The 25,180-nt window shown below is 40.6% G+C and overlaps 2 protein-coding genes across 4 annotated transcripts in view; both read left to right on the forward strand.

Moving 5' to 3' along the window:
* Positions 1-242: 242 nt before the first annotated feature.
* Positions 243-25,180, forward strand: part of CREG1 (cellular repressor of E1A stimulated genes 1) — a 64,223-nt gene continuing 39,285 nt past the window's right edge. Inside the window, exons 1-4 of one of the 2 annotated variants that reach the window (XM_075515892.1) lie at positions 245-562; positions 2,637-2,756; positions 4,045-4,229; positions 4,804-6,452. In XM_075515892.1, coding sequence (XP_075372007.1) covers positions 290-562; positions 2,637-2,756; positions 4,045-4,229; position 4,804 — 579 coding nt within the window. In that variant the 5' untranslated portion in view covers positions 245-289 and the 3' untranslated portion in view covers positions 4,805-6,452. Of the gene's footprint in view, positions 563-2,636; positions 2,757-4,044; positions 4,230-4,803; positions 6,453-25,180 lie in introns of those variants that run through there. The other variant, XM_075515901.1, reaches the window with a different exon arrangement.
* The window catches only part of CD247 (CD247 molecule), a 57,543-nt gene continuing 49,643 nt past the window's right edge, over positions 17,281-25,180 (forward strand). For both annotated transcript variants that reach the window (XM_075515910.1, XM_075515919.1), the window contains exons 1-2: positions 17,281-18,276; positions 18,610-19,021. In XM_075515910.1, the coding sequence (XP_075372025.1) occupies positions 18,964-19,021 (58 nt within the window). In that variant the 5' untranslated portion in view covers positions 17,281-18,276; positions 18,610-18,963. The remainder of the gene's footprint in view (positions 18,277-18,609; positions 19,022-25,180) is intronic.

Consider the following 25,180-nt stretch of genomic DNA (forward strand, 5'->3'; position numbering starts at 1 on the left):
TCAAGAGATGTTTACAACGGACGAAGCTGCGGGGATTGTCCCCGCCTCCCAGCAGCTCTCATTGGCTGAAGGGAGCGGACATCGCGACTCCATTGGCTGACAGCGGACAGGCTAATTTCCCACTCGCGAGGTTGTCCCCGGCGCGCCCTCATTGGTGAAGGAGAGCGGGCAGGGTTGTTCCGATTGGCGGAGAGCAGAGAGGGCCCGCCCCTCCCCGCGCGGGGCAGTGTGCGTGGGGGCAGGTGCGTGCGCTGCCCGGCAGTCGGTGGCGGTTGGCGGCCGGTGCGGGATGGGTGGGTTGGTGCTCCTGTGCGCGGCGGTGCTGCTGCTGGCGGCCGGCGGGGCCATCCCGCCGCCGGAGGAGGCAGCGCGCATGGCGCGGTTCGTGCTGCACAACTGCGACTGGGGAGCGCTGGCCACGCTCTCCGCGCAGGAGGGGCTGCGCGGCCACCCGTTCGCCAACATCTTCTCCCTCAGCGACGGGCCCCCCGGGCTGTTCAGCGGCAGCGGCGTCCCCTACCTTTACCTGACCGACATGGAGATCTCCGTGCAGGACCTGGAGGTGAGAGAGAGCAGCCGGGCCGCGGGAAGCGCCGTCTCAGGCAATGGCGAGGCGAGGTTTTGCCCCCTCAGCCGGCTCCCGGGGGAAGGGGGGTGTCCCTGCAAAATCAGCTCTGACGCCGGTGTATGCAAAACCGCAAATGTAAGCGGTGACCCCGGTCACGGAGACTTACAGCTTGGAAGCATGCAGGTTGCTAATGCCATGTCATGTTTTTCTTGGTCACCTGTGCCTTTTCATCTCAGTAGCAAGCGGTGGTTGGAATTGCTTTTGTAGGAGTCAGGGTTTACACCAGCATTTGCTGAAGGCAACGTAGTGGTGCTAACTGCCTGTGCCGTGGATGTCAGCTCATTCGTGAGCCCTGGCGACAGTTATTAGCCCTTGAGCATCTAAACATAAAGCGGTGCTGTCTGTGTTGACACTTAGTAGTCCTCCTAAGAAGTTCCTGCTGATCGTGGTCTGAAAAATTGCTAAGCAGCACTCTGGTAGAGGAAGTGGCTGAAGCTTTCAGAAGGGCCGAGTAGAGAAATGAGGGGCCACAGAATATTTAAGCAGGGAGAACGTCACAAAAAATATCAAAAGGACTGAAAATTGGTAGTGTGGGACTTGAGCAAAGAGGGCTCCTATACAGGCTACTGGCAGAATAGGAATTACATCTCTGGAGCTTACCATAAAGGCAAGTGCACAAAGGACGGCGGCAGACTGGCTTGCGAAGGCTCTGAGTGTGTGTAATTGGCTTTGTCTCAGCTCTTTTGCTTGGCTGTGGTCAAGAGAGGGTCGGCTAAAAAGTTAGGGGAATAGTGATCATATGCATCCTTTAATAAAGGGAACCTTTTTGTCCTACTAACTAGTACACTATTAGTAAAACAAATAAACACAAAACAAATAATACAAAATTTTTTAGACTTTGTTCTACTGTAAACCTTTTTTGTTTGTTCCCTGTCAGGTTTTAGTTTGTTACATTAAAATAGCTTACTTATGTATCTAAGTGCTTAGAAAGCGTAATTTATCTTGTATAGTATCTCATTCTCCAACCCACCTGTGTCCTTTTGTTTTGAGAATAACACAAAAATCATGGTATAAACTGTTAATAAACATTTTCCTTCAGAAGGCTCCCCATCGGATCCTTATTCTGCTGTTACAGGGCAGAAACATTTGACTGTGATAGTCACGTGTAAGGCAGAGGTCTGGTAGGAGACAGTGCTGAATAATCGTGAGTCAGCCCTTTTGTAGTTAAGCAACTTCCTACCAGTGCTGTGAGTCAGGTGGTGGCTCCTGGTTCATCAGTTCAGCGGTACTCTGCATAGTGCTCAAGTGACTTTTGGGAGTTTCTGAGATGAACTCTTTTAAGGAATTTCCCAAAGCACATAAACTTTCTTTGCTGGGAGAAAATGAACTTTAGCATGTTCTGCAATAGGCAATCCTGTTTTGCACCAAGCTGTGTTCACCAAATTAGTTTTAGAAAAACAATTGGATACAGATTCTTTAATTCTTCAAGTTAGGTGTCTTACTTAAATACTTAGGATTTTTTAAACCTAACTTTTAAAATTCGCTTTAAACTTCAAAAGAGCTGACCAGTTTGGGGGCAGTGGGGAGGCTTGTTTTGATGGGGGAGAGGGTCGTTTGTTTTTGTTTTAACCAATTTCATCAACAGTTGTGAAACTCGTTGGTTACCTTTCAGTAACACTTTGTCCTTCCACCAGAATTTAACTTAATGAAGTTCACTGGATGTCCTCGTCTTCTCTACTGTCCTGTATGTATGTAAATTGGAATATATCATCATTTGAATGTGAAATAGCTAGACTGCGTATTGAATTCAGAATTTTAAGGAGTGTGGTTTTGTGAGGTTTGCATTTTATGCTAACAAACTTCAGCACACTTCTAAACTGGGCTTTCTTTCAGATTCTGAGCTCATCCAAGTAGGCTTTCAGATGTAGTTAGGAAAAGACGATGACAGCTTTGTTCTTTTTACCAGTAATACTGAGCTGAATAAAGTACCAAAAGCTGAAAATATGGTGCGTATGGCATTTTTCTCGCAAAAATATGTAAACCTCTTACCTCACTGCTTGCATTTCAGATCAACTCAAACGCCTCCTTAACTGTGTCTTTGGCACAAACTCCTTACTGCAAGAAGCACAGATACGATCCCCAGAATCCCCTCTGCGCCCACATAATCTTCTGTGGGAGTATTGTAAAGGTGAGCAGCTGAAAGTTGACACTGGGCACGATTGCGTGCATCAAATAGTATTGTTTAATGGATGGAGAAGAGGAAGGTTAGAATTTCTGTGCAAAAGTATATGAAGAGATGTTATGTTCTGCCATACCAGAGTTTGTGTCAGGAAAATGAAGTTATCACTTGGTATTTGCAGGAGCTATGTTGGCATGTCTTTAGCAAGGAACTTGGGAGGTCAATATTGTAATGAAGGAAATCTCCCTCATTCCTCTAGACCTGTTTTGAAACTAAGAAGTCTAAGACAATTCCCTTGTGAACAAATTGTGAAGGTTTTTTTCATCTCTTTTGCTCAGTTAAATTCTTTGGTCCATGCAGTGTGACATATGCGCTTCTGAAACTTTACTGAAGTAAATACTAACCTGAGCTATAAAGTTACAGGTACTAGAGACAGAAAAAGTGCATTGTATTTTCTGGTGGCGTTTCTGCCCGGGCAGGATTCTTTTGTGCACAAGTACTTTGGTGTCCCAAGGAATTTAGGGACTGCACGTGTTAATCATTGAAGATCTTAATCCCATTATTGAGGATAATGATTGAGGATGAGGACTAATCATCATTACTCTCTGTTATATGATAGTCTAAATTTTTTTTTTGGTGTCTTCACACCTCAGAGATTTGTACAGCACTCTCCAGCAATCCTTTAATTGCTGTCATGGGTTTCTCATCAATAATGGAATTGTTTATTTTAATTATTTCCTCTTGTACCACACCCAGAGCTCTAACTTGTTGATTTAACCCTTTAAATATCTGCACATTGTATATTAAGTGCCGTCACACATTTCAGCTTCCCTTCTCTTGTAGATTCTGTTATATAATCCTATTTGTGTATGTGTGTTTGCATGCATCTGAACACACTCAGATCTGTTTGTGTCTGTTTGAGTGAGCAGGTGCAGAGGAGGTAAAATGACATCTGAAACATTGCATTGTAATAATTCAGCAAGAATCCATACTTCTCTGTTTTGTGATTTCTTGAAAGATTTATTCTTATGTTGATGAAGTACTTTCTTGCTTGTGCTTACTGTAAAAGCACCCTTTTGATTTAGTATTAAAAGCAACTACCTTGGATTTTTTGTCTGTCTCTTATACAGTTGTACACCACACTGAAGAAGAGTGGACTCTGCCACAGTAATGAGTCCTTTGGGACAAGACATGGCTAAACTGAAAAGAGCACACTGCAGTCAGCAGTGGTTTTTTAGCTAAAATTTGTCTTCACATGACTGTATCTTACTGTAATATTTTGCTGGTTATTGTTTAGGTGAATGATTCAGAAGTGGCCTTAGCAAAAAAAGCATTATTCAGTCGCCACCCTGAAATGGAAAGTTGGCCTAAGGATCATAATTGGTTCTTTGCCAAATTCAACATCACCAACATTTGGGTCCTGGACTACTTTGGTGGATTGAAAATTGTGACACCAGAAGAATATTACAACGTCAAGCCTTAGTAAGTACTTCAGTTTTGCATGCTTAACTCATTATATTTGGAACCTGTAAAATTTCTCCTTATTAGTAACAATGTATATTAACTGTCTCCATTTTTTGTACACATTTATGTCTTCTCCCTAAGTAGTCTACTGGATGCAGTGTCTGAAATCATAAGATATGTTTGAATGGGGGATCCACCTACTTAACAATATCAAGTATAGTATCTATAGAACTATCTGTGGTTAACTGTACTTGTACCCCAGCTTAAATACAGTTTCTTGGGAGGAAGAACTCCTATAGAATGGGCACAGTCACTGTCCTCCAAATTAATTGCAAGACAGATGATGTTTTGGTCTAATAGTTAAAACTAGTGAGACTATTCAGCATTTATGAAGCTGTATTAATGGGATTGCAGCAATATTGCTTAATATTTTCAAAACAAAATTGCTTTTGAATCTATCACTATGATACTGAAGTATAGAGAAATTGTGTTCTGTTGTCTACATAAAACTAAGTTTTCAAAACTTTCAAATACATTTTAGTGCAGTCAACACTTACGCATTCAATTTCACTCTTTTTCTTCCTCCTTGTAGGTGGAAGAAGATCCTTGGTGATGCTGATATACAAATGAATTACTTTGGCTGTTTCATGAAAGATTTTTTTTTCTATGTATTCTAGAGCTGAATTAATAATGCAAAAAATCAAACACCTTGCATTGTTAATAAGCTTGTATAACCCTTCTGAAGCAAAGTAGATTCTCACTAACTAGCACAGCTTGAATCATGTCATACTCAAAAACCTTTGTGCATAAGCCATAAATGAATTTTAATCATTGGATGTAATTCTGGAAAGATGTCTGTCTGTTGACAGTCTGCATTCAGAAAGGCTGTGCTTACTGGAAACAAAAGAATTAGTCCACTTCTAAACTTTTCAGTGCCTTAGTTAAATAATATCTGTTTGTGAGCACTCTCCAATTTTATCTTATTTTTAATACCAGTTTAGTTTAGATCTTTATGGCAAAGTACTACAGGATGGCTCAGCTGACTGTGGAATGGAAAGCATTGCTTGTATTACAATGGCAAATGATATGCTGAGTTTCCAAATTCCGTTAATTTTCTTTGCACGCTAATACGCTCACTTGTTTGAGCCATTTTTCTATTTTGTTACCTATATTGAATGTGCTATAGAATACGATTGTGTTTATGCAAAGTGTACGTATACCTCATGATAAGTTCTTGGTAATTCTTCAGCTAGAAATGGTTATAAGCCCTGACTCAAAAAGCATCAGGGTGGTAATACCTGAAGTATAAGACTTTAGTATAAGAAGAGTAGTGGCTTAAACTCATTGAGAATATTGTAAAGGGTAAATGTTTTCTGATTAGGATTCTGAAATCTTCTGCTTTGTTAGTCCAATCAAATGGCAATGTAACAGCTTTTATTTCCCTCAACAGTAGAACTGAGCAGATTTTTTGTTTTGGAAGCCTTACACAGCAATTTTGGGTTAGTGACCCAGAAGTGAGAAAGAAGCAATACAGTATGACACAGATGATTCATGACTTGCAGAGGATGAAAATTAATGAAGGGTGTGCATAATTAATTCTCTGTTAAAATAAGCCACACACAACCACAAAAAATAAACAAACACCTTTTTACATCCTCTCTCATCTCCCATGTGCTAAGTTCACAAATATCCACAAGGGATTATGAACAATTAAGTTGATTTTACATTGAGCAAATATTACCTAGTTGACAGACTAAAGAATGTGAGAATTTAGACTCCTTAGACGCAGATCCATATATAGAACAGTGGAATTTGTCATATCAAATCATCTCTACATCTTAATGTCGTTGTTATATCACTACTTTTCTCAACTACTGGAATGATTTGTGAAAGTATTTTTGATGTAACTTACTAAGTTTTCCTTCTCCGCAAGGGGAAAAAAGGTACTTGTTACTGTATCAAACCCATTCTGTTCTACTATTTGAAAGTTAATTTAGGATCAAAACCACTTACAATATAGAAACAATTTATGTTGAACACATAACACTGACATTAAATATGAAGTTGGAAAATATTTTTATATAAGGCATAACAATTGTGGAAACTCAAATGATCCTCTGGTATGGACTTGATCCTTTCCATGGGGACACCTGAATGCATTACATGTCACTCCATAACTTCTGATGTGTGATACTGATGATGCTGGGCTTTTGTTAAAATTAAAATATTTTTTGACAAGTAGTGTCAAGTGTTATTTATTGCATATTCAAGAATACTTCTCTCCCTCATCCTCTCTTTCACACAAGCACCCTCTCTTCAGTGTTCTTGTTATATTGTCGCTCTGGAGTCTTTCACGCTTGCTAGAATAAATGCTTAAACACCCCTATTATACCTGGCCTGCCCTCCTTGGATGAAATAAGCATCTTTGTGTTTCAGTTCCTTTTCTGGGTCTAATACTGTGAAATAGAACATAAAATAATAACAGTGGAGTTTGTGGAAATTAATACAAGGAAGCCTTATTTGATTATTTCTTCTGGCTAGGGCTTCTACATTTCTAAATGACTGTATCATCAGCAGGCAGGTTCAGCAGTTCAGCCATCTCCAGGAAAGCAGGGCTCCATCATGCGTAACGGTTACTTGGGAAGACAAACGCCATCACTCCGAATGTGTGTCCCCCCCCCCTTCCTTCCTTCTTCCCCAGCTTTACATGCTGACCATGACGCCATATGGTATGGAATAGCCCTGTGGTCAGTTAGGGTCAGCTGTCCTAGCTGTGTCCCCTCCCAGCTCCTTGTGCACCCCCAGCCTCCTCACTGGTGGGGCAGGGTGAGAAGCAGAAAAGGCCTTGACATTGTGTAAACAATAACTAAACCATTGGTGTGTTATCAACACTGTTTTCATCACAAGTTCTAAACATAGCCCCAAACAAGCTACTATGAAAAAAATTAACTGTCCCAGCCAAAATGAGTACAACACCTTTAAAAGTATCACTTTTATTTGAGGGTTTGGTACAGAGTAAAGCTTGTTTTGTTTCTGGTTGTCTTGTTGGACTTGATGTTCCCATTGGCACCAATTCCCAAGTATTTTCTGATTGGGAGAGGGAGGGCTTTTTTGGCAATAATTCATCTTAAACATTTTTGTAATACTACTGCATTTTATTGGAACAATTTTAGATCATCCAAATCTCTTCACCTTTGAAATTTGAGAGGACCCCAGCCAGATGTTTCTTTTGGAAAGTGGTGAATGACAGAATGGTTAAGCTACAGGTACAGAGGTGGATTTGAGGGTTAATCAGAGAAGAACTATCTGGAGTTGTTATATCTTAGCATCTCATTGAACACTTGGATAAAGAGATTTTTGTATGTAGAAGTGGAATGTAAAGCAGACTGGGGTATCAATCATACTAAACATATCTCTGTTTTTCTCCCTTAGTAATAGGTGTGTAAATATTAATATCACTAGCTCAAGAAAGTCATCAGCTTTTGTCCTGTTTTTCCTCACCTTCTTTTCTTCTCCCTGTGCTTACCTGTGTTGTATTACACTCATTCAGGAATTTGCTTGTGAGCATGTTTCCTTTTTTCCTAATATCCAGAAGTAATATTGTGTCTTAAGATAGAAGAGGCTGAGTATAAGAAATTAATACAGCTGTAAACAATGAATCAGCATTTTGACTTCTGACTATGTGTGTCCTCTACCATGGCATGCTTGGCTGTCATGGTTTAACCCCAGCCAGCAACTAAGCCCCACCCAGCCGCTTGCTCATTCCCCCCGCCCAGTGGGGTGGGGGAGAGAATCAGAAGAGTAAAAGTGAGAAAACTCATGGGCTGAGATAAAGACAGTTTAATAGGGAAAGCAAAAGCTGGGCACACAAGCAAAGCAAAACAAGGAATTCATTCACTGCTTCCCATCGGTGGGCAGGTGTTCAGCCATCTCCAGGAAAGCAGGGCTCCATCATGTGTAGTGGTTACTTGGGAAGACAAACGCCATCGCTCCAAATGTCCCCCCCTTCCTTCTTCTTCCCCAGCTGTATATACTGAGCATGACACCATATGGTATGGAATAGGCCTGTGGTCAGTTGGGGTCAGCTGTCCCAGCTGTGTCCCCTCCCAATTCCTTGTGCACCTGGCAGAGCATGGGAAGCTGAAAAGTCCTTGATTTAGTATAAGCTCTACTTAGCAACAACTAAAACATATGTGTATTATCAACACTGTTTTCAGCACAAATCCAAAACATAGCCCCATAGTAGCGACTGTGAAGAAAATTAACTCTATCCCAGCCAAAACCAGCACATTCTCCACCCTTTATTCCATACCATTTACGTCATGCTCAGGTCTCACACTATCCAATACATTCTCATTACCCACCACCCTCCTTCCCATGCTTTCATATAATAGGCAGACATCATTCCCTTAGTCTATGGACCACCCCTGTGAAATGTCTGTAAAATGTCCATAAATGTCCACAAAATGTCCACTGACTTAATTTATTCCATGACTTTGGGCTCCCTCTGTTATGGTGGTCACTCAGGACAGGAGAGGTGGTGTGTTGTGTGGAGTTATTGGGCACCAAAGCCAGCTCAGGTCAGGTCACTGCTGCACTTGCACTGCTTCTTGTAAGGCTTGTCCTCCATTGGTTCACATAGTTCCTGCTATAGTAATTCCCATAACATGCAACTCAAATCATGGGTTACAACAATTTAAAGGTATTTCCATTACAATCTCCACCCCTGGTCCCTTTGGACCAGACCATCGGGTTTAACATTGCAATGAACTCCTTCCTTTGCCCCTGCTCTGGCTTGGACTTATCCACAGACTGCAGTCCCTTAGGGATGTACTTGCTCCAAGTGGAGTCTTATCTATGTGCCACATTCTCTCCAGGGGTGTACCTGCTGTGGCATAGACTTATCCACAGCCACAGTCTCTTTGAGGTGCACCTGTTCCAGCATGGCCTTCTCCATGGGCCACAATGCCTTCAGAGATATACCTGCTCCAGGGTGGCGTCACCCAGAGCCACAGTCCCTTCAGAAGTAAGCCTGCTCCAACACGCCCTTACCCATGGCTGCAGTGCCTCCAGTGGTGTACCTGCTCTGTCGTGGGCTTACCCATGGCCACATGCTTTGAGGTGCTCCAGCATGACCTCGTGCCCAGCCACGGATACTTCGAGGTGTACCTGCTGCAGCATGGACTTATCCACAGCCACAAATGCTTCGAGATGTACCTGTTTTGGCGTGGACTTATCCACGGCCACAGATGCTTTGGGGTGTCCTGCTCCTGCGTGGACTCATCCACAGGTCACAGTCCCTTCGACTCGAGTTCACACTGGAGTTCCAGCCTGTCCAGTACAGCAGCACAGAAACAGCAGCAATGCCCTGGCCATCTGCCAGCCCAGGCGCATGGCCATTGCTGTTATCAAAATGTTCCCAGGCACAGCAGAGTCAGATGATCAGCAGTACAGCGAGCAGCGAAAGCAAAACCAGCCACTAACGAGCACTAGACTCTACTAAGGCAAGCAAGCCCCACAGCAAGCACAGGAGCCTGCTAATTAATAGCTAAACAGCAATAACAGCTATAAATTCGATCTAGCACATTCCAATCAAACTTGTAATTATCTCAAACCCTTTGAGCCCCATGTTGGGTGCCATTGACGTATCTGAGCATATTGTAAATAGTAATTAAGTCACTCTGCATACCCAGGAAGTTAAGTATCTCCATTCATACATAAGAATCTGAGACACAGGATAACCTTAGGCACCTCACTAAGTCACAGGATGTTTGTTAGCTGGGAATCTAATTAGGATAATCTCAGCCTGTCTCTCTAACATTATAGTAATGTTTTTCCTTTGTCTACTAATCTTGCTCATTGACATGTTTCTGTTTCTACTTCTTGATTTTCAGTTTCTTTCTTGTGTTTTAATGTAAGACTTGTGTCCAGTAGATTCTTGCAACATGCTACATCATTACAGAATAGAGCTTATGTATATCAGGTATTAGTTTAATCCTTTATTCAGTTCTATCTGGAATTAATTTCTTAGCTATTTAATGTTGTATCTGTGATCTTCACAATAAAATAGAGGTAGCTCAATGAGAGTATTAGATTAATACCAAAATATTAATCATAACTTAATGGATGAATTTGTTTTCAACAGGTTTTTCCTGAATAACCACACACTGAATCTAGAAAGATTCAAAATCAAAAAACTGGTATATTATTGTTGAACACAAGAGGGTGCCATAGACTTACATTCGGGTTGATTGTTAAATGTTTAATATTTAAAATTGGTTATTGAATTCATCATAACTCAAAGATGCTGGACAAGCATACTACAGGGGGCATGATATGAACAAATTCTTTTTCTACACTGCTTTACATTATAAATGTTTTCCTCCATAAACACATCAGCCTGCTAGCTGCTAAAAAAGAAGCATTCATCATTTTTTTGTGTTTTGTAATCATTTTGTGCTATGGAGTGCTCAGAAGTAATATCCATGAAAAAGATTTAAAGGTTTTTAAATTAAGAAACTCTAGTAAAGGAAATGGAGACAGGTATAGAACGCCTCGGAACATCGACTGGGAGCAGCCACCTCCAGACTCGATAGTGTTTATTTCTCTCAGTGCTTACTAACTATAAGAATCCAAAGTGAGGGTGTTCATTAGTGTGATGATGCTTTAGCTTAGGCTTATTGTTAGCTGAACTAAGCCACCTGATTCTGATTTGTAATTTCCAACAGCTAATTAATCTTGTTGGACTTCTCCAGCAGTTTAGGCTGCCTTTACTGGAGGCCAGCCCTGCCTATAGTAGGTATTTGGGTGGTGAGGCAGGGCTGGGAAAAGCCTGCTTTGAAGCTTCTCCTGTTTGCCTGGGGGCTGTGCTGGAGCTTAGGCCCTTGCAGCTTGTCTAGTCCCACTGATGACCTCAAACCTGCCTCAACTGTGTTTGACCCTGGTTGCTGTCACCCAACCTGCTCTTCTTGCTCAGGTACTGTGGGACTGTGTATCTTGGTGGTGAGGCCACTGCCCAGCTGACCCTGCCAGCTCCCCTGCTCTGGTGGAGCAGCTGGCCCTTGGTGCTCCCCAACAATTGTATTTTCCCTGCTGGGAAGCTCACTCCATGAGCTTCTCACACAAAACTCTTGGAGTAGCTCCCAGGGCTTTTTGACTTAGGAACTTTTGTGTCTAGAGGCTTCCTCAGAGTTTCTGTGTTGAATATTATAGTGTATTTAAGATTAGAGTGTAAGAGTCATTCATTCTGGCTGTAGTGGTTAATATTCTTCATAGCCCAGTTTTCTATGGAAACAAGGCTTGGGTAACATGTTGTCTGGACACTTGCTTTTGTCAGATTTTTTTTTACTCAGTTGGATTTAGGTTCAGAACGGGTATTCTGACCTTGAAGCTACAAAGCTCCTATATATGTCATAACAATTGGGACCTCAAGAGAGGAAACAAAACCCAGTTCATGTATATTAAAGCTACGAAAGTCACACTTTTTAAAAATTTGAGCTTTGTTAATTGTGCTGGTTGCAGAGCTGCCTGGAGTCTTCTGGTTGACTGAGACCAGGTATGCAATTAGTATCTGAAGTGATGAAATTTTGTACTAGTTAGTGGATGTTTTCTTTTTACTCAAAGAACCTGATAGTTGTGATTGTTCTGAATTATTTTTTTCTCTAGCTCTTCATATCCTAGATAGAAAAGCCTTAACAATTCCCCATTACTCTTTGCTTCTGATTCCTGCAGCAGTTAGGCTTACTTTTGCATATAATTTCTCCAGTTTAAACAAAAGAGATGGCACACTTATGGTGGCAGATCCAACAACTGCTGCAGGTCTTGTTGAGAGAAGGGAGTCTCTCCCTCCACCTCAGTAATGTTGTCAGTGTACCCATACAGATCTAGAACTACTTCATGTTATTTTTGCTACTGCCACTGACTCAGGTTGTAACCTTATTAATTTTGCACCCTTACTTTTTTTTTCCCCTTATCTATAAAAATGTAAATAGATACCAGTTTGCAAGATTAATGTAAAATACTTGTAAATCATCTCAGTACCTTTAGATGAGAGGAATGCTTTTTTAAAAACAGGATGACTTCTGGTTGCTACAAACACAGAGTAACCTGACAAAGCTGTGCAGAGGGTATGTGTGCGTAAACATGAAGAAAGACAGACTTTCAAGAAATACGAGGTAGTATGTATGTAATTGGGTATGTAAGCATGTATATTTGTGTGAAAACATTGAAGATACTTTGTATTTCTAGAATGTTTTATGCCAATGGAACCTATTAAACATCACCCAGTATAAAAAGTAACTGTTTCTAGATTGAAATGAAGCAATTGTTTAGGGGTAAGAAATAGAGAAATAATTGCACAAAACCTGCAGTATATGATTATAAGAACCTCAGATGTTTTTTTCCTGTTGTCATTTAGCCAAAACCAGTTGCCTAATCAAGCATGAATTGGATTTTTGATTTAAGTGCTTGAATGAATTTCAGTTCATTTAATTAAGTTTTCCCCCAGATGAGCATTTGAAAAATGGAGAAGAGGTATGTGTTAGGGGTGAAGAGGGGAAGAAAATAAAGGGAATGAAGATACTTGTCACAGGTCTTAAAATCTGGCTTCATGATACTTTTATATTCATGAAAGACATAACCTTACTGATCAATTCTAGTCTGTACAGCCATGCAAGAAAATACTGAAGGTGCTCTATAATTAAAAATAGCATTTCCAGAATGTGTGTTTAGTGGTAAAGTCCCAGAATTTTTTTACATATGCTGTAATGTAGTCTGGGAAATTCACCTGCAATTAACAGGTGAAAATGTTAATGATGTGAGAGAGTAGCTTGACTAGCCTAAAGGAAGAGAAGCATTGTGCTTCCTTCTTAAGATATGACATAAACAGTGGTCTCTCCAGTGCATTAAAAAAAAAAATCCAGAGCAGGTCATAAAGGCTTCACTAGGGAGGAAAGAATTGGACATTACACATTCAGTAGTCTCAAAACTGAGTATTCAGAGAGGGTGCATTTTAAGTTTCTACTAACATCTTCTTTATAGGTTTCCAAAACCCATGTTGCACTGAAAATTTTAAGACCATAGTGGGAACAGGGGACTGCTAGTCACAAAAACCCCAAAATAATGAATAGGAATTCATTCTTAGGCTGCATCAGGGCCTTTTTATCATCACCCATAGGAAACATACACTCATAGCTGTGTTTGTCTTTATGGTACTGCACAGGTGTCTGTTTTCTTTTTTTTTTCTCATTGGATGTGGCAGGGTTTCTATTTGCACAATGCAGCTGCAAGGAGTAGTGACAGTCAAGTGGTTTTTGCTTGGAAAAGCAGTATTTTCACACACAGAGGGGAGCAGTTGTAGCAAGACCAACTTCTCTTGTCTCCCTGTTGGGAGCTGCAAAGCAAGACCTGTAGTTAGACACTGTCTTCTTTCCAGCTCTCCATTTGCAATGGTGGCCAAAGTGCAGGGCAGGGACTAATCCTCTTGGAATGCAGCAATTATCACTAAATAAGTATTAACTGCTGCATTCCAAGGGGATTAGCACAGTTGAACCCAATTATAGCAAAGCGAAGCTTCACTGTAAGGCACTACAGTGCATTGAAATGCAGTGAAGCAATGTAGGACTGTCAGTCTCCAACATTTTGTCAATAAACGTTGTGGGCTTACACACTGTAAACAGCAGACTTTTTCTTTTCAGTGTATTAAGTCTACTGCGTGAATGACATGCCTTGCTGGGGGCTACAGCTTGCTCACCAGATAAAATTGTTGCTTATTTAACACCCATTACCTTTGTGTGAACATCTCCAAAAATTATTTTGATACTTGTTGAGTTAGTTCTGGCACTACAAATGTCACTCCCTGCTGGATCAGGGGCAAGACTCTGCAGTCTGTCTGGATTCTCCTGTCTCTAAAGTTGGCCAGCTCCTCCATCAGGTGATGTAGGTATTAATTTTGCCTGCACGTACTAACTGTATCTAATAGGCTTAGGAGAACTTATGGTAACTGGCCTGTTCTCAGTCCCAGCAGTCTGCAGTGATGATTACAGGCAAGCTCTCTGTGGTAGCAATATATGAGCCAGAGGGCAGTGTGTAGTTATTTTTTTTTAATCCTCAGCTTGACTGTGGTGTGGGTTTGTTTTTTAGTTTTCATTTATTTCCTGTTAAAACTGCAAACCCTGTTGCTTTTTTTTATAGTACAGTCAAAGCATAACCAGTAAGCATGAAAAGCAGATGCTTCTGGGGATGAATCAGCCTCTTGCATTAGAGCTGTTTTAGGATTTCTTGTGTCCAGAGAAAGAATGGCATATTGATGCACAGAACCAATTGAATGCATACCTTGTCTATTTTATGAAAGATGTTATCCTTACAGATAATGAGCTGCACCTTAACCAGCATTAAACACAACTGAGTTGTACTTGAGGACCACCTCAATTCCCTGACCCATTCTGTTTCAGGAACCATAGATCAAATCTTGCAGTCTTCCCAGTGCAGGTAATTCTTGAAATGCACTTTCCTTCACCAGTATGTTTAGATAAAGAGTCAAGTCTAGCTGAGAGCTTTTCTTAACCCAGCAGGGAGGGTTTTATGTCTCCACTGTGGCCTTGTCTGTATTGAGAAAAATAGCAGCTGGTTTGGTATTCATTTCCAGTCCAGTGTCAATGAAGTTCTTACGATCAGACTGAAGTGAGTAAACTGAAACATGAGTATGGTTTAAACTGTTGGTAAAAATGCACATATGAGATTGCCTAATGCACAACGTGGGCAGGAGGTGCTGAAGTTTTTACTGTGCTATGTAGTTCCTAGAGATGCAAGGACCAAATAGGCTGAAAAGAAGGTGACACTCTAAGAAAATCATTCCTCATCGTGTAATTGCAAGCTGTATGAACACAGAAAAGCTTTTTCCTAGAGAAGAGACCACTTCCCCTTTATCTTTTTCTGTACTCCTCAACTGCATGTGATTTGCATCTCCCATGCTGTGCTTGTTGTGAGAATAACCCATAGTAGAAGCATGATTGCTCTTTTGTATACTTTCATTGTATTTAGATTATAATGATAAGCTTGCCTTATTTCAAAAGCTGAGGGATGGGGAGGAGAGAATTTCTAGAGGCACTGTCATATAAAGCCTTTTTCTGACTCTACCCACACTTCTAAATGAAGTCCATATACTCTATTTCTCTGACCTTTCCCTATCTAGACATCAAAACACACTGGCCCAACTGCTGTTCTCCCAGTGTGCCTCCTGTTGCCATTAATCTCCCTTTCTTATACAGCTCTTCATTCCTTTTCCTTACCTTTGGCCTCAACTCTTTATTCAACGTGATAATTTGCTGGCTTTCTGCCGGAGGGAGAAGCTATGATCAATAACAGGAGGAGACAGAGGTCAGCAGAATAATGATGAGCAGTGCCATTTGCTCCTCTGAAAATACTGTTACCCAAAAATATCAATAACTAGTATGATATTATTTTAGCTTTTGGATAAGGCATCAGTGAGATTTAGGCAGCCTGCAGTGGGAGCAGGGGTCTTTTTCCTCTCACTAATTCCTTATTTCAGCCAACCTTCTGGTACATGGGGAAGTGGACAGAAAGGGCTTTATCCGGCTTGCATTGGAATATAGACGGTGTACCCCAGCACAGCCATTTCTAGGACTAGGGACACCTGTTTCAGCTTCAATGCATGGTGGCTCTCATGGGCTGTGCTTTGCCTTCTGCCTGGCGGTGAGTCAGAGCCCATCTCCAGCCTTCCCTTGCAGCTTTTGGGGTAGGAGAACCACAAAGGAAACCCTCCCCAAGGCTGGGGGAGAGTGGAGGCTCAGTAGTACTGTCTAGGTATCACAAAATGGCATGCAGCGCTAGGTTTTGGTACTAGTAATACTAATAATTTTAGTATTGGCTGGTGCAATATATAATAATAATTAAATAAAAGCATAATGCTGTTGTATCAGTGTATTAGCCTTCATTACTCCAGACAGCAAGGTGATGAATTTCTTGGTCTTGTTCTTCCAAGAACTTCAATTTACTTTGCTTTCAAAAGACTATAAATCCTTACATCTTATATGCACAATAACTCTCACCTTGCCAGTCGTCTTCATACTATTGGGAAATAGTTATCACCAATCCTGTTCCTGTACCTGCTGGGAATGCACATTCCTCTCTCTATTCTACGAATTAGAAATGGGAAAAAAAGTAATTATCCATTGAGATGCTTGTGCTTCCTCCCAGTCTAAGCCCTGATCCTGAAATGTATTGATAGTATTACTGTTGGAAACACTCAGCAATCTTCTGTTGAGCCAGTTGTATTTTGATGGGGGGGAGGCTGAGTTTTAGGCTTTAACATGCATCTAAGTCATGTTTTCAAGCTTTTCAAATTCACAGTTGTCTAAAATGTACTTTTTATTTCTGTTAATAAAAGTGAAAATTTTTATTTGCTCACATTTGAAAAGAGCACAATAATGTGAGATTTCTTACAAAGTGGGAGTTGGCATCACTGTGTCAAGCGGTTTGATTTTCATATAAATGCCCTAACATTTTGCTGGAGAAATTACTTCTGTCTAATATCTCCTTCTCAGAAGGATTTTTCTGAAACTCCAGATTTCACCTTTCTTAATTTCATCTCATTATGCTGGGGTTCTTCTCCCCTCTATTGCCCTAAATGAATCCTTTTATTAGCTGCTGCTGCTTCTTAATAATAATAATAATAATGCAATGAGAAATGTTGAGGAGGAAGTACCCCTAACCACACCTTGACTCTCCCCTTGCTTTTTTTCTCAGGCATTTAAAAATTCAGTTGGTTTGGGGTTTTGTTTTCTTTTTTTGTTATAAAGAAAACCAATTAAAAAAAAATAAAAAAAAAACAACTCCCAGGTGTCCCTGATTCCTGGTGCTCTTTGAGTTCTAGTGCCTTGTTTTCCCTGTCTCCCTTAAGACTTAATTTCTTTATCTGTAAAAGCTTAACTGCCCTGGCTTTAGTAAGGCTAATTTGAAAAGCACAGCAAGGTCCTCGAGTAAAAGCATAATGAAATGATTTAATATTGTTTACCCAAATCAGTTTGTATTTTTCCAGCTCATCGTGCGAAGCATTCTCCAGAGTGACATTTGCTGGGTTACTGCTAAAGCGTGCTTATTCTGTTGCCTGTGTGGTTATCCACCGCTGCCTACGGAGCACTGCTTTAATACCGCCTGATTCGATCGCTAGCTTGGCTTCGCAAGGAAACAAGCATTGTGATTCTCCCAGCTCAGCCTGCCGCTCACCACCACCCCAACCACTTTTGACCCAGGGGGTCAACATCAATCCAGCTAAACAAAGGAGACTCAAATGTAACCTGTTCTACTTGTGGTTTTGTGTAGCTAGCTGCAGCGATATTAGTCCCCTCAGAGCAGCAGAAAAAACAGGGCATTTTCACTTTCACACTGGGCTGCTGGGTTAGTCAGTCAGCACGTACATGTGCTACTTGGGGCTGCGTGCCCAGCTGCCTGGCCCCACAGAGGCAGGCGCGGGAGAGCCAAGGGGGCAACAGGGGCTTAGGGCAGCGTGGGAGGCACTGCAGTCATTGTGCTGGATGGAGAACGTGGACTGGTGGGAAACCAGCCTTCACCAGCGTGACTGCCAGTCAGACCTGCTCAGTTTTGTGTCGCTCAGAGGACTGTGTTAACAGACCAGCCTACAACGTGGGGCTGAAAAGCTCTGTTAACTCCCAGAATGCAGTCACCTTCCAACCACTCATGCCACTCCTGGGGCATGCCGGTCTGCCTTGGGATCTGTCACTAGAGGACAGCTTCAAGCAGCAAGAAGGTTGAATCTCGTGGCCCACTCAGTAGGTATGAGTGGCATGCGCAGCTAGAGGCTGCCAAGCTTGTTGTTTCAAGCCAAGCAAGGAGGAGATGCAGGCTGTGCTCTCCCGCAGAGATGACACAGGCTCTCCTCCCTATGGGCTGCGGCGTCTCAGAGGACAAAATGGCTTCGAGGACAAAATGGCTCCAGAGCTCTGCATGCGCCGGCACTCTTTTGAAATACAAAGATCGAGATACAAAGATGTGTTCGCATCAAAAGGCATCTCCATTTCATAGACAGGTACAACTGAAATGAGCCAGCTAGCACCAGTCGTGCTGGTGTTTTATGTCCTGTGGACACTGTCTGCAAGGACGGGCAGAGCCCAGCTCTCCCTGATGCCAGCCACCCCATAGCCCTGAGAGTGCAGCCACTTTCAGTTGCTCATGGTAAGGCCACGTTTCAATTAGATTTAGAAATGAACTTTACATTTTACCAGTTTGGCCACCTACTTGTTCAAGAGTGACTATAACTTAAAATTTTAAACTTCTATTTGTGCCATTCTGCACACTGGACATAGTTATATAGTATCCCTTTTGAAGTCAGGCCGAATTTGATCCCATATATCCTTTCTAGGCCCCTTACAGAGATCAGCAGCTGCTGACTGGGATATCCTAAGAACCACCAGACAAACTGGAAAAGAACCCCACCAAAAACCCTCTTGCAAAGAGAAAAGAAAGACAAAAAAGTACAAAAGGAAACCCCAAACATCAATACCAAGAACGTAAACCCCAGACCTCAGAGGCTGCGAGGCAGAGGAAGGCGCGTGCTTCGGCACCGCTGCCGGCAGGTGGACTCCAAAAGCCCTCATAGGAGGTGAGCTTCCTGCAGGGGCTGGCAGACGAGCAAAGCCCGTGGAGATACCTCTTCTCCTCCTCCTCGCTCCGCGCCTGCGGCCTCCCGCTCCCCAGCACCGCCCGGGCGAGCAAGATGAAGTGGAGGAGAATCACAATCTTTGCCATCCTGCAGGCACAGCTCCCCATGACAGGTAAGGCAGGCTTTTGTTTTACGAGGAGCCATTTTAAAGCTCTGTTGAGGAAAGAGCATTTTGTTTCTTGTGGTGGATTCCCCACCATTGTGGTAGCGGGAGGGTATCTGCATGAGGACCTCAGCCACATCTGTCCACATCAATCATGGCTGGAATCATGTCCACCTGTGAACAGGGTGGCAGGACTTGTCATGTTGAACTGCTCTGCTCTGGAGGGCTGGGAAGAGGAGGCGAGGACAGTCGTTGCTGTCGGTGCGGCCTCCTTCTCCTGCCAGAGTGACTGCCGCAGCTGAACAACTTGTAATTAAATAAGCCTCTCAGCCCTCACCTGGGCAGCTTTCCTTGCAATTTAAAAGGGGAAATTTGATACAATAATGAAAACTTAGTCACTTGCAGTAATCTGCACAAGAGAGGCTTTTAATTTAGTTAAGTAAAATTAGAGCTGTGTTGCTTGGGTGGTTGGTTTGCAGTAAACGGCATACCAGGCAAGCTAGAAAGAGGGGGCTTAGGTGATAAGAAAAAGGATAGGGTCCTTCATTTTGTGTCCCTGTCTTCATGCTTGTCTCTGCTAGACGCACTGTAAATTGAAGTAATGTTTACCTTTATATATTTACTCGTGGTGGTGTATACGCTGGCCCCACTTGGGCAGAAAGTGAAGGAGCTTTGGCATGCACAAATCTTCAAAAATCACGTTAATTTTGGGAGAGAGGAAGGTACTTCTTAGGAGGTTTGTAGGTCAAAAGCGCAAGAAAATTGAATTTACATCCAGAGAAGGCCTCACCCTCGGCCTGAGTTTGGAGAAGTCAGCCAATATTAGTAGGCCACGTTTGAGCATGTATTAAAGCAAAATTCTCTAGAAGAGTTTCCCCCACAATGTACACCCTGAATGTATTTAACATACCACCCTTACTTACGCTGAAGAGCCTTGGTTACTGCCACAGACTTATTATTTGCAAGTTTTCTGGAGATTTGAGAAGGGTTTCGCAGCCACTTGCTAATGCTGTGGGACCAGTTCTGGTAATTTGTAGAGGTTATGTTTCAGGAGGATTTTAAGCAGAGTCGTATGCTCTGTGGTAGGCATACCTTCTGTTCATCTTCCATTCAACCTCTGGGGCCTCTCTCCCTTTCTGATACTTAAGTATGATACTTCTGGTATTTATATTTTGTACATTGCTCTGTATCCATAGATGCATATAGGGCTATAAAGATACTGAAATTACTTTAGGTCAAAATGTGTCCGCAAAAAATCTTTTTGCATTTTCTCCTTTTAATCTGTCACAAGATATCAGCAGTTCAGGCTCCTATTTGTATATTTTTAGCAGAAAACTTTTATTGCAAAATATGTAATACAGTTTGCGGATGAGTAAACCTAGCTGTATGTGTCTGGTGCAAAGCTCTTAGGGGTATTCACACTCACAAAAAATACATGGGATCAAATTTTGAACAGGCTACCATTGGCATTGATTTGGAGATGGTTACCTGTGGATTGAGGGGAAGCATTTTTTATTGGATACCTGTAATAGTTCGAAGAATAGTAGTATTTAGCCTAAGAGTATAAGTAGAATAAAAGAAATGTAGCACAAAACTTGTGGAATTGTTGCTACATTATTGATGCAAAATACACAGTAACAAAAATGTAAGATGACCACGAATCTAGTTCAAAGATGAGACCAAACAGATGGGTTTTTCAGCTCAGAGCTATGAACAGAAGTAAAGATCTGCTGTTGCCTGGAGTATTTTCAAGCTTCTTAGAGTGAAGTGAACTTTTTTTTTCCTAAAACAAGCTCACAGTGGACAGAGATTCAGTAAGCTGCATACCACCTTACAGTGAGTTCATTCCACTTCACTATAACACATTTTGTGCTTATTCTTCAAATGGTCAATTGAAAGATGCTACCAAGTTTGGGACTGATGAACTTGCAAAGCCTTTCCTTTTGATCTTTTGAGTACTGAAGTAAATATGTCAGGCATGAGAAAAAATTGTTTTAAAATAAGAAATTCTAGAGATGGGCTGCAAATTCTGATGCAGATTTTGAATTATTGACAGCAGACCACAAATTTCAGCATGCTCAAACATGGCCTTTGAGCAATTACAGAGGGAAGCCATATCATATACACATTTAGTTTTCTGTGTTTCCCCCTTCAAAGGTACAGAAGTGTATATCTGGAAGCTTAGCTGAGGTTCTCCTATAACCCCTCTGTTAAAAAGTGCATCAAAATAAATAATTTGAATTTCTGAGCAGGTGACTTTATTAATCATGTTGTTTGTTGAGACATAAGAATATTAAAAGACTTCTATCCAAATATCACAATTAAAATGGCAACAATCTTCATATAGTTTATAGAGCTTTTATTCTGAAGTATGACAGGCTTTAATGGCAATAAAACAGTACTGTGGGCAATATTGTGTATTGCTCCTTTCTTTTTTAAGGCTGATGAGGTGACACTTTGATTTGTTACAAATACACAACACACACGTATATAAATATACGTGGAAGAGTTCCTCAAGGACAGCCCTTCCCTGTTTTTCACTTCTTTACAAAATCACTTTTCTCAGAATCGTCTGCTAAACAGAATTGGACAGTGTCCTGTTTTTTGCTAACTCTGCGGAAACTAAAACATGTCAGCCTTTGGCAGATATTACTTGCACAGCTTATTTTCACAATATTTTGCTGCTCTGCATAACTCTCTTCTGCCCATTGGGTGCCATGATGCCAGGAGCCTGCCTTTTTTTAATCATGGACAGGAAGAGAAAATGGACAGGTAATGAGTCTTAGGGTTCATTTGTTCCTTCCCTTTCATCAGATGACTTAGCAGGTCTGCAGACTACAAGATCTGTAAACTAAACATTGTTTACAAGCCTATCTGGGAAACCCAAACAATTAAATACAGAGTATTTTGGCTACCATCCCCATGTCCTTATGCACTGTCTTAAGTTCTCCTAGCTGAATTCTTGTTACACCTAGGGGGGAAAAAAAGTCTAAAGGCTTAATTTTACATGTTTTATTTCCTTTTTCTCCTGCCTGTTCACAATGATTCATTAATAATTCATGGAAAAACTATGAACTGGCACATTAGCGAATGGAACAAAATGTAGGCAAATGTAGCCTTTCTTTGTAAAGGGACATTTGTTGAGCTCTTGCAGTGCTATATTCAATTCTCTAATGCTTGTTATAGAGTAAGGTCTTTCTATCTGAACCCTTCCAAGCAAAATTCCTACTGAGTGAAGTAACAAATTAATGATCGCATTCCTTTTGGTTTTTTGTGTATGCTAGATGGGAAGTATATACAAAATAGAGAAAGCTATCTGAAAATATATTTCTATTTCTCCTGTGTAAGTGTGTTCTTAAGTAAGGCTATGTGGATAAAAAGCCAAAGTAGGGGAAAAATAGGAGGTTCAGTAGCAGCTTAAAGGGGATGAGAACTTGATTTATGAATGAACGTTCATGTGAGGAACGCTTTTGACAGCCATTTTCTGTTATTCACACAAACTTGAACTGTGATTAGCACCATGAGTAAACCCATAAGCAAGGAAAAAAAGATAGATATAGATTTTTAATATATATATTTATTTATTTTTATATATATTTATATATAAAAATTATTTGTTTCCTAACTAGCTCCAAACTGTAACCAAACTCCTTTTTAAAAAAGAAAGAAAAAAATACCTGCTTGAATAATTGTAGATTAACCATCGAATTCCCCTCCCCTCCTCCAAGTTATCGTATATTTGAATGTCTATATTGTATGTAGAACTGTAAGATGCAACAGCTATTCTGGCAAGAAAATAGAGTACGTTTTTAGGATGGCATGGATGGAAGATACAACTTCTTAAAAATACTTAAAATACTTATCCTGTTAAAGGTATTTGCTTTGTCCATGTGCATGTGTACTCATATGCATATTGTTGATTTTCACTGTTCTACCGATACGAATTCAGTCAACAGCTAAATTAAAGTTTCACTGACGTTTCTTTTTAGCATTAAGAAAACAATTTATGCTATTCTAGAGTCTTTGAGAAGCTGGAATTTTGCAGATTTTTCTGATTTGCACTGTTGTATAATGTAATATTTTAAGACTGGTTTTGAATATTGTTTTCTAAATTAAATTCAATTCTGCTCCTTTAAAAAATACATAGTATTTTTAGCTTTTAAAATACGACAGTCCAAATCAGACTTTTTTTAGGAACACAATGAAGGCATTTAACTCCACCTTGTCCTATGCAACTGATTTATAACTTCATATATAACAGATAAAATGTGCAGGCAAATGAAAAGCTTAGTTTGCAGTTCTTCAGTCTACTCACTCAAATGCACATATCTCAGGAGACAGTGGAAATGCATGCATTTAGCCACATACAATGGATATATCCATCTTTGTGAAAGTTAGACTTACTGATATGTAGTTCTGTCAGTCCTTTGACAATTTAGCTATTAAAAATAGCAGTGAAAATATCTAGCTTCTAAGCCTCGGATCACAAGCACTGGTGTCTATGCAAGTTGTGTTTAAGGGATAGAAGCCATCTCCATTTTTGAACCATATAGATTGGAAATATTTGAATCCCTACAAGTTTCCTAGGAATAAACCATCAGCCTTTGGAAGCCCTTTATGTATTTTGTTCTCACTACTTTGTAATATGTCTGTCAAGTCTTATGAGAAGAACAACAGCAAGTTTGGAGTTTTCCAACTTCACATACTTTTGGTATGTGAGACTATGTTAAACATTGTGCTTCTGGCAAGCAGGTTGTGAAGCCTGATGAAGTGCTCATACTATTTGACCTATTTCTTTCATGGGATGTTATTGTAGTGAACACTTCATCTATATCCTGACTCTTTCTAAGTAGCAGAACATTTTTTAATTTTTTATATTTTTAAGTGGAGAAGCCATAATGATAATATAACTCTTTGAAAGCTCAGATAATATGGAGGTGAAATATATACCAAATTAGAATTTGATGGAAGCTGACAGGGGAAAAAGATTGGAAAATTTTCAACAAATGGTAGCATAAACTGTAGTAGGACACACTGAATAAGTCTAGAGGGTGGCTAGTTGTCAACACTTGTGGGGTTTTTTTAAGAAATCTCACCATATATGATTTGCTTAAAATTCAAGCTGCTGTCTTAGGTGAAAATTTTAACTTTCACCATAAATAAACTTCTCTAGTTTCCTAGTGAAGTTTTCTAGCTTGTAAAGGACACCTTGAAAACACAAGCCTGCATGGCTTCAGAAATGGAAAAAGAGCAAACCAGCTATATAACTTGTCACTTATAACTTTTTTTTTTTTAAGGCAATTGCTATTTTGGAGGGATGATAGGCCAGCCTGCCTCAGGATGCTGCAATGCTTGTGTTGGCAAGCACTGAAAATAGCTTCCTGGTCAAAAAGAGAAGCACATCAAACATTTAGAACCGGAGAACACTTAGAGAAGCTTTCCTAACAGCCCCAAAATTTGAATCGTAAAAACAAATTAACAAATTTTATTATTTTAAATAAAAAAGTCAGAGTCATGGACTGAAACACTTTTCTAATGGGGTAAGATGAGATATCCAGGAAATTAATGAGGGAATACTAATTTGGGTGGTGGTTTATTTCAAATAAGTGTACATTCGCCATTGAATAAAGGAAAGAGCTATGTGACTAAAAAACCCTTTTTCTGGTTGTTCATCCAGATTTTATAATGAGTTTGTTCCAGCCAGGAACAAAATCCAGTGTTTTGCATTCATTTCACTTAGACTGTTGCTGTCATCTGCATGACAGCCAAATCTGAAATAAACAGAGCCAGATATTTATAAAAATGCTTCCCAAATATTTAATGCATAAGTATGTATTGCAAATTCATTCCAGTTCCCCATGGTGTATATCTCCTCACAAAGCAAACTGAGGCTTGGGAGGGGCAAAACAGAAAAATGTCCAGTTGGTAACTGTTAGATGGGTGAGAGCAAACCCTCGTACTTGCACAGATCCTGCAAGTGGATCGAGGTTCTTTGCGCAGGCATCTGTATATAGGAGCAGGGCCCAAACTAACGAGATACTTTGTTTGCAAAACATTTATTTTAAATTAGTTAATATAGAAATTCAGCTCAAACTAAAAATTAACATACAATAATTTATTACTTATCAGATCAATTTGAAGCAAGAGTTTGGTATAGTGTGACAACAT

This window comes from Mycteria americana, chromosome 1 (assembly GCF_035582795.1).
Source record: "Mycteria americana isolate JAX WOST 10 ecotype Jacksonville Zoo and Gardens chromosome 1, USCA_MyAme_1.0, whole genome shotgun sequence".
NCBI classification, from domain to species: Eukaryota; Metazoa; Chordata; class Aves; order Ciconiiformes; family Ciconiidae; genus Mycteria; species Mycteria americana.